Genomic DNA, 11,730 nt, shown 5'->3' on the forward strand with positions numbered 1-11,730 from the left:
CAGCGATGTCAGGATTTTCCACAATAAATCAGACATCGTTTTCATGTCAAATTACTGAGATACCTTACATGGGCTGTACCCTGTGGGTACTTAATTTTCACCTTCTTCTTTAATAACATGTTTTCTTTCTTCTCCTTTACACATGAACTTTATAAATAGTTTAAATAAATGCCTGTCTTTGCTTAATGAGCTTGTGCTGTCTGAGTGAGCTTTAAAAATGCCATTGGTTATATGGAGTAGTTAAAAATTACCATAGGGGAGCTACTGACATAAGTGCATTACCTCTTATTAGTACTAATAATCTTGCCTAACAAGCCAGTACAGTCTTTGAAGTGTCATCCTCAAGCTTTGAGATGGACCCTTTTCCAAAAGTGGTGCTGGGTTTTTCGCCATCCTTTATATTTAAGAGTCTTTAATCCTTTGCTGTTTCTTTCACAACAAAATTGTCCCAGTACCATAACAGGACCAGTCCAGCTGCACCACACAGCAGTGTTAGGGCCAAAATGCCTGCTCCCCTCATTCTGCAATACACACAGGCAAACTTAGAATCACATTTTCCACACTCTTCATCACTGAAAAACAAACAGAAACTTTCAAATAATTCAAACACTCCACATCTATGTGAGCCCTTAAAGACAAAGGCCAATTTTCTACATAAATAGCATCCAGCTGGTCCTCCTCCCTGGAATAATCAGAGCCAATACATGCTCTTGTGAAAATCTGATCTGTGTAAAATGCATTTTTCTTCATTTTTGAAATATGGTCCTTAGATTTCCATTCCCCAATTAAAACAAGAATGTGACTTTGATCTCAAATAATTTGCAATGCATGTCAAAAAGAGTCTTATCTGTTACTTCCATTTTAACATCACTTTATAAGAAACAGCTCCTTGGCAAACAGCAGCTGAGCTGTGATGGCTGGGCAGAAAAGTGTTAACTATATGAAATGGCATCAAAAAGTGCTGTCTCATGAAGCAAAGACAATATGTGGAGGCAAAGCTGGCAGGAATACTTCTTTTATTTTAACAATTCTTACAGTCAGAAGAAAGAACGAGCTTTTTGATACAAAACCCTCCTTTGGTCTGAAAAAAAGTTTCAATCATCTCTTTCCCTAAATTTTTACCTGTCTTTTTCTCCTTTTGTTTCCTTTCAGCCTGTTCTTTACCCTGTCTCCTTCCCTCCCATGGACAAATTTAATGGGAAGTTAGTCTGAGCCTTTACACCACAAGGATTAAAATGGATCATAGGAAGAAGCCCCCATATCCTGTCTCTACCTTATGAATAGCAGAATAACAAGACCAGCAATCGTATTCATTTGGCCTTGTTGCACAAGAAAAGGCAAGAGGGAATTTGGACATCCACGCTGTCCTGTAGCTGAAAATATGCACAGGGACAGAGATAATGAGCACCTCTGGGAGACACCAGGATACTGAAAGCAAGCATCCACCCCTATGAAGCAGGCACTGCAGGTAGGAAGCAGTGGGCAGCAGTTTTCCATGGGAGTTCAGCTGAAATGCTTCAAATCTTTATAGACTTCATACTAAGGCTTAGAAAACACAGGCCTGAGAATGACTTGCTCTAACGGATGCCCATAGGTGGATTTAAAAAATATCATAAATTCTGTTATTTAAAGAAGCCATCTGTACTCGTGTTTGTTTTAATTTTAAAGATTGACATCAATATCTATGTGCCTTGATAACTACCTTCAGTTCTGAAAAGTGTGTCTGGATTCTCATTAAACAACAGCAGACACTTCTTGTTTGTAAATATTATCACAGGGTTGGTTAAAAAAAGGAGGGGGGGCTAAACATGTTTTGGAGATGAGAGAGACAAAAATGCAAAAACAGGTTATCATGCCTAGAAGGCAAAGGGAACAGAGAGGAAATTCCTTGGGTTTGGAAATGAATTGCACTTCAGATCTCAGGTAGATGAACCAAGTCTTTGGCACCAGTGAGACTGGTGCTCTGTAGGGTTTACAGTTCAACAGGAGAAAAGAAGGGAATGCTTTTCCACAGACAGCTCCCTGTTAAAGGCACTAAATACACACACTACAGACAATTTACACTGATTTAACTGTGACTGGAAATTACCTCCTACATAGACAGTGGAGCTCCTCCAATCCAATGAATATCCTGGGATAAATCTCCTTTCATTTTTATATTTGGGATAAGACTATATGCCCAAGCATCAGAATTTTTCCCCCTTAAAATCTGGCCAAACCTGACTCCACCACCTCTAACAAAGAGTCTCTATATATTTTCCTCTTCAGTAGAAATATTTCAACACAGCCACTATGAGAATAGTGTGTGCTTATCTTCATTTCCAGCAACAGCATTCTCACATTACTTTCTTAGAAGCATTTCTCTCCTTCTCTTCAAATGTCTCTGTGCTAAACCACTGAAATATGTGGCAACTGCAGTGTCAGTTGTCACAGGGAAAAATATGTCAGCAAAAACATTTGATTCAATCTGCTGTTTAAGGAAGCAACATTTCCTCAGGGTGTATGCCTTGTGTGGATAAATAACAACTGTCCAAAATCCAAGGATCTAAAATCAATTTCCAATATCAAAGAGCAGATTTGAGGCAATCACCTTCAGCAAAAGAAAAATGTAGAACTACTTCCTTTTCCTCCTTTTTTAATTTAGTGCAAGTTTGTTTCATTAAAAAAAAAAAAATTAGTCTCTCAGTCACAAAATGAAGGGTGAAGGGTTACACAAAGGGTATTATAGATCTCATTGGGACCACAATTTGCCACCCATGCTTGTGCATTTTCTCTGATGAGATGTGTCATATGGAATATTCACATTTGCATATTGAACAAGTAGACTTGCCAATTCCTGCAGATAATCAAAAACTTCTGTCTCAACAATGTGTTTTTACCAAGTTTTGCATTCAGCTCTGAGGCTCCCAGCATAAGAAGGACATCAACCTCTTGGAGCAAGTCCAGAGGAGACTGTGAAGATCATCCGAGAGCTGGAGCACCTCTCCTACAAAGACAGGCTGACAGAATTGGGGTCGTTCAGGCTGGAAAAGTCTCTGGGGAGACCTTATAGCACCTTCCAGTACCTAGAGGAGCTACAACAACAGGGAGAGGGTCTTTCTACAAGGGCATGGAGTGCTAGGACAAGGGGCAAGGGCTTCAGACTGAAAGGGGGAATGTTTAAGTTAAGTATCAGGAAGAAATTCTTTACTCTGAGGGTGGTGAGCCACTGGCACAGGCTGTCCAGAGAAGCTGTGGGTGCTCCATCCCTGGAGCACCTTCCAGCCCAAAGCATTCCACGATTCTGTGAATTTGCGTGTATCCGTGCAAGGACAGAAGGGAGGAACATAAGCAGCTGGTTCACTGGTGGACACTCTATTGCAGGGAAAGCACTGAACAAGCAGAGACTTGGCCAGCCTGCAGCTTCCAGGCTCACATATTTGTGGTTATTTATTAAGCATCTACAGGATATTTTGAAGATGAAATACAATTGGAGAGTTCAGCTATGCAGGTCAGAAGATCCTGCAACTAATTATGGTCTGCCAAGATACCATCTTCGAATTTTCTCCTTTTTAAACCTACTTTCTCCTTTTAATTTTAACACCTTTTGAACTCAGAAACAATTACTCCTCAAATTTTTCCCCTCTTGTCAGAAAAGATTAACTACACCATTTGGTGTGTTTTTCACTAGCTGCTCCATGTAACCTGGAAGGTCAGAGTCACCAACTTGGAACAACAATTTGTTCCACTTCTCTGTAGTGCTGCAATCCCATTACACCTGTACACAGAAGCTATACTCCTGTAGCAACTTGAAATAGTCTTTTGGCAACTCTCCTGGTGCTTTTCACTCATCAATACGATCATATTTCTTGCAGCAAGGAACAGGAATCCTTTTCTATTGTCATAGAGTCATAGAATGGTTTCAGTTGGAAGAGACCTTAAAGATAATCTAGTTCCAATCTCCCTGCCATGGACACCTTCTATGTTCTTGGGATTGCCCTGAACCAGATGCAGGACCTTGCATTTGGCCTTGCTGACCTTCATAAGGTTCACATGGACCCACTTCTCAAGGTCCCTTCCCTCCAGTGTGCTGTCTGCACCACACAGCTTGGTGTCACTGGCAAACCTGCTCAGGGTGTGCTCAATCCCACTGTCCATGCTGCCAACAAATATGTGAACAGTGCCAATTCCAACACTGACCCCTGAGAGTGCCACACATCACTCAGCACTGGTGTCCACTCTCACATCAAGCTGTTGACCACAGCTCTTTGAGTGTGACCATCCAGCCAATTTCTCATCCCTCAAGTTGTCCATCTGTCAAATCCATACCTCTCCAGTTTAGAGTCAAGGGTGTTGTGCAGGACAATGTCAAACATTTGGCACAAATCCAGGCAGACGATGAAGTCGCTCCTCCCTTATCCACCAAGACTGTAACCTCACTGCAGAAGGCTTCCATATTTGTCAGGGACAATTCATCCTTAGTGAAGTCATGCTGGCTGTCACCTCACCTACAGCTTCCCAAAGCTGCCTGGCTATTCAAACTGCAGTGTCACTTCTGAAAATTTGGATTATTTAAAAGGCCTCCTTCTTAGGAATTTTCAGCAGGAAAAGCTACTGGAGACAGGCCTGCATCCCTTCATAGCACCAGTCTTTTGTCCCTTTGATAAATCATCTGACTGCTTGTTGGGAAAGGGGGAAGGAAAAGTCATGTGCCTTTTACTGTAATATCCATCTTTACAAAATGCTCCTGCTTTCCTTTATACAGTTCTTTAATAAACATGGCAGGTACCCTGGAGATACCTAAATTGTCAGCAGTAAAATTACAGAATCATAGAATATCTCATTTTAGAAGGGAACCATAAGTATCACCGAGTCAAATTTCCTGCTCCTTGCAGGACTACCAGAAACTAAACCAAATGACTAAGAGCATTGTCCAGGCACTCCTTGAACTCTGACAGGTTTGGTGCAGTGACCACTTTTCTGGGGAACGGTTCCAGCAACCCACCACCCTCTCAGTGAAGAATGTTTTCCTAAAGTCCAGTGTGAACTTCCCCTGATGCAGCTTCACTCCATTTCTTTGTGTCCTTTTGTTGTTCACCAGAGAGAGGAGAATGCTGCACTCAAAGTCAGAGCAGGCAATTGATGGGCACCTGCCACCGGAATTCAGTTTTGCAGAATCATGTTAAAACCAAAATTCTTCATTAATTTGGCATATTCAGGTTTTTTTTGCTTGGCAGCAGCAAATGCACCTTAAACATCAGAATTCCTGTGTGCCAATCCAATTGTGCAGCTACACTCAGCCATGAAATGCTTATAGGTACAATAAACTCAATGCCTTCATCTGCCCAAAGGCACGGGGATCACCTGCTCCCAGAGGACATCGTCTAATGCTGCTGTTGCTTTGGGGATCAGCAGGTGAGAGGCTCTGCATGCACCGTGGTGCCCAAATGCTCTACATTCATTCTGAGCTTTGCTTTCTATTCATCGGTGGGTTTCAGTTCCTCTGTTCAGAGCCAGCTCACTTTGAGAGACTCATCTTCCTTCCTGTAGCGTTCTCAGCTTTGCTCGTTGGATGAGGGAATAGAAGATGTAGTTAAAAATACTGCGATGCTGTGGTGGGCGGTGTAGCAGAAATAGACAGACACCAGCTCACTGCGAAGAATACCAAGTAATATCCCAGAAAGATAAAGGCATAGCAACAAAAGAAAAGAAAATGCATTTGTGTTCTGCCACTAGAGAGCTAAATCTGGGCGGAAGATACCAAATGAGGAGTACTGCTTGTGGCCAAGTGCATCCTCCTGATGGCTTCACATGCAAAGTCATCTTACAGCAGATCATAAAAGCACGGCTTATGGACAATCCTGCCTCCAATTATAACCCAAATGTATGTGATCTTTGGGGTTTTATGAAGACAGTGCAGGAATCAGCAATAAAATGGGCCCAACCCACAGCACACAGAAACCAGAAGCCCATATGGACTGAGAAGGGGCTTAGCTCCATTAACCCTGCTTTAAAAGCAAAGTTTTTCAGGGGATATTAGGTTCTTTCCAAGAGGAAGATAAACCAAGCTTGGCTGATACAAGAAGCTGTGAGATTATTCTATGGATTTACTCCCTATTTTGTCAGAGGCTTAAGTCTCTCTTCATCCAGCCAGTAACCACACAGGAAAAGATTTCATCCCAAAGGGCTTTACAAATAATTTTTCACAAACAGTACACCAGAGTCACTTACAGTCTTTAAGTGAGATTCTTCAGAGAGGTCCAGCAGCTGCTTAACACTTCACAAAAATAACCTGGCACCATTTCACCAGGGAAGTGAAGATGGCTGCATCAGAATTAAACCAGAGGGGAACTTGGGTGGCCTGATTGCAGGGATGCCTCTTGGCATAGGCTCAGGGTGCCACAGCCCGCACCACCCATCTGGGTTCAGGTCTTGAAAGGCCAGTGTGGAGACAGAAAAAAAAGAGCAGAGTAACACAGAGAGATGGCATGAGCAGGCACTGCTGGGATCACCAGGGTGGGTCTGCATGAGCAGGCACCACTGGGCTCCCCACTGCTGGGGACACTTGGGTACTCAAGGCCTGTGGGTGCCCTGGAGGATGGAAACATCCTCACTGCTGCAACACACACATGAGCATCCACTTCAGGTTAAAGTCAAGGTGAGAGATGAGTGCAAGCCTGTGTTTTGTGCACATGGAAGACAGGGACCTTTAGAAGAGAGTGGGGCAAACCTGGAGTTGGGGGGCTTAGGCCAGAGTGCCCTCTGCTGCTACAGCCACTTTGCTTCCAGGAGCCCATGGCAGGGAGGCTTCCACCCCAGTGCTCAACTAGACATCTTTTAAATCTTTATCTTGCAAGATTTGTTTTGATGCCATCAAAATCTAAAATAGCCACAGGCACGAGAATAATCATACCATTAAAAAAACCCCATCAACATGAAGATGCAACCTCAACAAAACACCACGGAAATCCCTAATAAAATAAATGCCATTTAAATGCTGCTATACAGAAACACCAGCCCTACCAGTGCAAACTTTAAAAGAAAATGTCTAGCAGTCTGCACATCAAATGTTAATACTATTTTCAAGTCTAGTCCAAGAGAGGATGACACATAATTTAATAAGCCTAATGGGTGTGTAATCAGCATTTGACCATTCCTGCCAAAAAATGTGGGTGTCTTTCTGGCCCAAGATGTCTAGGAAAGCCACTGAAAGATGGCTAAGAATTTAAAATAAGAATTTTAAAAACATCCCTTTTTTTTTTTTCCTCATTGTAGATTTATTGACAATTTCACTCAATTAAGAATAGGGCCCAACAAACTGGCAGAAATACAAACAACTCCATGGGCACAGTAAGTGGCACAGTAAGTTTGGGGCCCATTTGCACCTTAATTTACTGCCAACAATCAGCAATGTCAAAATTCAAAGCATCTCCTGACAGCCCTGACAACTGCAGTTACACAGCATTATCTAGTCTTCCAGTAAAATCTTTCCCCTCAGACAGCATTCATGCTGCATTTCACAACAGAAGGAATATACACAGTCAGCCTGGATCTCCTCAGCCCTTGCAGCTGGAATCAGAACATTTTGGGGAGTGGAGGTGTCCTGTACCTGCTTTTGCCACCACTCAAAAACAGAACTGAGCAGCAAGTCACAAAATAATGGAAATTGCCAATATATTTGCCTAACAAAAGACAGAAATAATGTTAAAAATATCTAATCTGAAGGTAGAAAGTTTCATTTTAAGGTATTTGATAAAGAATGCTCATTGTGTTTAGAAAGAGAATCCATCATCTCCTCTAGTTACATACTTGGTCAAACAATCAATTTTTTTGAATCAAAAAGAAAGATATTTTTAAGATACATTATAATAACGATATACAGACAAACATATCACAAGGTGATGCCTAGTGCTGTTTCAACATTGTCACCATTTTATCTGGACAATTTTATAACACAAGTTATAACAACTGAACACATTAAGCAAAAAAAATTTTTACAAAAAGTGAGACACTCCCTACCCCACAACTACTGACCAGAATTTTTTCAAGTCCCAAACTGCATAGGAAAATTATTGTCTGTTAGTGAGGGTAGAAATTCTGTTTCATGTCTTCAAATATCTGTTGGGGTTTTAATAGACCTTAATACTTGCATAAGGATGGAGTTATACTGGGGGTGGGGATGGAGGAGGAGAGGGGGCAGAGGCAATACTGAGCAGAACCAATATCAAATAAAAAGTGCTAATTTTATATTCTAACAATCACAGTTGCTCAAATGTTTGCAAGCTACAAACCAACCCCAACAAACTAAACAATATTCTTATTTTAAATATAATTCATAAGGAATCCTGCAGCTACAAGGTTATGAAAAAGACAGGTATACTCTGCAGCAGCATAAAATATAATCCTATGTACAATCCAAGCATCAATTTTCTCTTCTCTATCACCATCAGTATTTTATCTTGAAGCAGCATCTGTCAGATTCTCCAGAACTAAAAATAGCAAAGACCCTTTTAAAGAGAACAGTTTCTGGTTTATATTTATAACTACCCTGTACTCGCTGTTTCTGGCTGCATGGCTATGAAATTTGTGCAAGATATAATCAATTTCCCAGCCTTGCACTTCATCATGCAGTTAAGCTACCGTTACCTGCAACGAACCCTTCAAGCACTTCTCCCCATGCACAGGGTAGAGATTCTAAAACGCAATAAATATCTGCACATTGACAAACTAACTGTAGAGCTGACTGACATTACACAGCAAAAACCTTGTGAGAACAAAAACCAAGCACACTGATGTATAAAACAGAGAGCCTACCTGAATTCTTCAAATGCATACATGGCCTAGCAACTACACAAATGCTCTGAAATTTAAAATAATCTTCTTAACGTGCAGAGGACCATTTAGTTTGTCAAACTGCAGCAAAATGCATAGTGACGAGACAGTATATTTGGAATATTCTGAGGAGAAAGGGTATGCAGATACTGGCCTGCAGCCTACAGCTCAGCCAGCTGCTGACAAGCAGCAGCTAACAGGAAAAGGCGATAGAGTACCATGTGATCATTCCTGCAAGTCTGATTAATGCAGTATACTCCAAGAATACAGGCTGATATCTTTATTATTCAAGCCAAATAAGTCAAATATGGTACACGACAGGCTTCACAGCTAAATTATCATTCACATGCTACATCAAAATCAACAAGCACAAGCAGAGGATAATAAAAACCGAAATATATATTGTAACCGAAGAGATTAATTAGGCCCATTCAAGCTGATTTTCTTACCTTGTAGTGATATTTTAGTCTGTTTTTATTCATCTAAACCATCAGTGATGGAACAAAAGAATGCATCCACAAACCTCCCCTTCCATGAATGCCAGAACATTTAAAGTAGTTTATCTGCTAGAAATCATTTCCTCTGTAGTCTATTCCCAACCACTTTAACTCCTTCAGCCCTGAACTCATTGCCATAAAAAAAGACCCTATTTGCAGGGCCATGCGGGCTTTTTAGGGTTGACAGGGTTAACAGCAAGAAATCGCAGCAGTGCAACTGAATGAAGTGGGATAAGAGCCAAAGGAGTCATATCTGCGAGATCACAGAAGGGAGATAGGAATGAGGAAAGTTGAGCATTTCGTGGCATTGCAGTGTGCAGGCGAGGATGCTTCAGCTGCCTAGCAACAGCGCACGCAATCTCCATGGCAACAGCGCAGCCAGCGCAGGGGCCAGAGCATCCGCTGCGCACCCCAGGGGCGACACACGGCGACAACCTCGGCGACACGGCCACACCACCCTGTGCCGGCCACCCGCACCGCCAAAAGCCACTCCCAGGGGAACCGGGAGCCACGGGGCACTCCAGGGGTGCAGCTGCGCCTACTCCGGGGGGAGCCCCCGCTGGTGCTGCGGGAAGCACACGGACACGCTCCTGGAGCGGCTCGGCACATCACGGCACATCTGCTGCTCGGAAATAACCGGCCCGGCAGCGATGCGGGCGGAGGCTGAGTAAATACTGTACACAGCGCTGGGGAACACGCCCCAAACAGCAGAGCCAGAGCTCACCATCCCCGTAGCAATCCCTTGGAAATTTTGGACGTGCAGGAATCACACTCCCATCACCAGTTTGCTTAGGGACTGTACGGCTGTTAGCTATGAGAATGCAGGGACTTTGCCCGGGCAGCCAAACTCAGCAGCAGGATGAGGAGACCCGGGGAGGTTTAACCCTGAGGCCCTGCACGCTGCATCAGCCTCAGCATCAGCCACCACAGCGTGGGGCCACCCAGGGGTGCCAGCACTGGCCAGAGCGGGGACAGGCTCTACACCCGCTGGCTGGAGAGCAGGTGAGAGGTGAGGGCTGCTGGAAATGAGGGACATTCAAATCCTGGGAAATCAACCCCAGCCCGTGGAAGGAGAAAGAATGGGGCAGTGGGAGAGAACATGCTGTCTGGGAAAGTCACAGGGAGACAGCAAATTCAAAGCTACCTCTGGGGCTGCCCCCGCCCTTGACTTGCCTCTTTTACTGCTAGGGCTGGTTTCTAGCACAAGGAAACACATGGAGGATTTTGGCTGGAGTCTGAAATATCCAAACCAAACTACAGCTCCTGGGATTCACTGTGCTCTAGGGCAATGGCTGTCCCACTGAGCTGTGGGATTTGGAGGCTGGAAAAGCTTCCAAAGGGTACAGACTCCCACATCTCCTAGACACAGTGATTGGGGACAGGCCATGGTAACTGTGGCATCTGACCTCATGGCTCTGAGAAATACAGGCAGAAAGGGTTGGAATGAAAGGAAAAGGCACTCATGGCAAAAAAACCCAGCACTGGAAAAAAAACATCCATTTATTTGAGACATGGTGTTTTTAATGTAGTAGTGACCTTGGGTTTCATTTTATTTCCTTTAAACAAATGTGATAGTGTTAAGTGACAATAAAGGCACGCTGTAGGAACACTAAAACACATGCAGTCACACCATCTGACAGAAATTAATTCTTCCACAAGCATCCAGCAAGAGAAGGACTGCAAGGTAGGTGATTCTGGCTACAGCCTAATAAAAGATTAAAATTGGCAGAGAGGAGAACGACACAACCATCAGAAGCAGCCACCTGCCATATTTAGGCTGAACTTCAGCACAAGTATGCTCACTGTATACAGCACCCAAGCAGCTGGGCATGGCAGAGGTACCCCTTGCAAGCAACTGTTCTGCTCCTGACCTTGTAGGAAATAGCTTTATACCTTCAGAGCTAGCCAAGATCCCTCATGGGGGAAGGACAGAATTTTGAGCTTCTCTTTGCTTGCTCACCACCACCTTTCTCTAACCTGAATCAAGTAGAAAATGGCTGGTTTTCACTTAAAACATGCTTCTTTTTTATGCTGTTTATCTAAAATAAAACCATTCTACAGAAATAAGAGCAAACATACTGCTTCCCCTAAGCATTCTTCTTGAAACAAAGTTGACAGAATCACTATCGAGTCTTCCAATTTCTGCAGTTTCTCAACAGCCACAATGCAAATAAATAGTTAACTGTTCAAGCCAAGGCTTCTGTCATCAATGAGTTCACTGTGAAGGACTAGAAAAGCAAACATCCTCCACAAAGTTTTCATATACAGTAGAGGTCAGCTGTTGAAAGGTTTCATTGGGATAACATTTTAACTTTCTTTTTTTTCTTGGCCAGCACTTTCACAACAGCTGACAGCATTACACACAGAAAGAGCAGGACTTCTATCATGTGAAACAACCAATAGTCTCAATTCTGGTTAATTA

The 11,730-nt window shown here is 43.0% G+C and overlaps 1 protein-coding gene across 1 annotated transcript in view; it reads right to left on the reverse strand.

The window, feature by feature from the left end:
* The window catches only part of EVL (Enah/Vasp-like), a 116,552-nt gene extending 107,596 nt beyond the window's left edge, over positions 1-8,956 (reverse strand). The window contains exon 1 of the mRNA XM_053980019.1: positions 8,794-8,956. Within this exon, the coding sequence (XP_053835994.1) occupies positions 8,794-8,812 (19 nt within the window). The 5' untranslated portion in view covers positions 8,813-8,956. The remainder of the gene's footprint in view (positions 1-8,793) is intronic.
* Between the last annotated feature and the right edge of the window lie 2,774 nt (positions 8,957-11,730).

Source organism: Vidua macroura, chromosome 6 (assembly GCF_024509145.1).
Source record: "Vidua macroura isolate BioBank_ID:100142 chromosome 6, ASM2450914v1, whole genome shotgun sequence".
Lineage (NCBI taxonomy): Eukaryota > Metazoa > Chordata > Aves > Passeriformes > Viduidae > Vidua > Vidua macroura.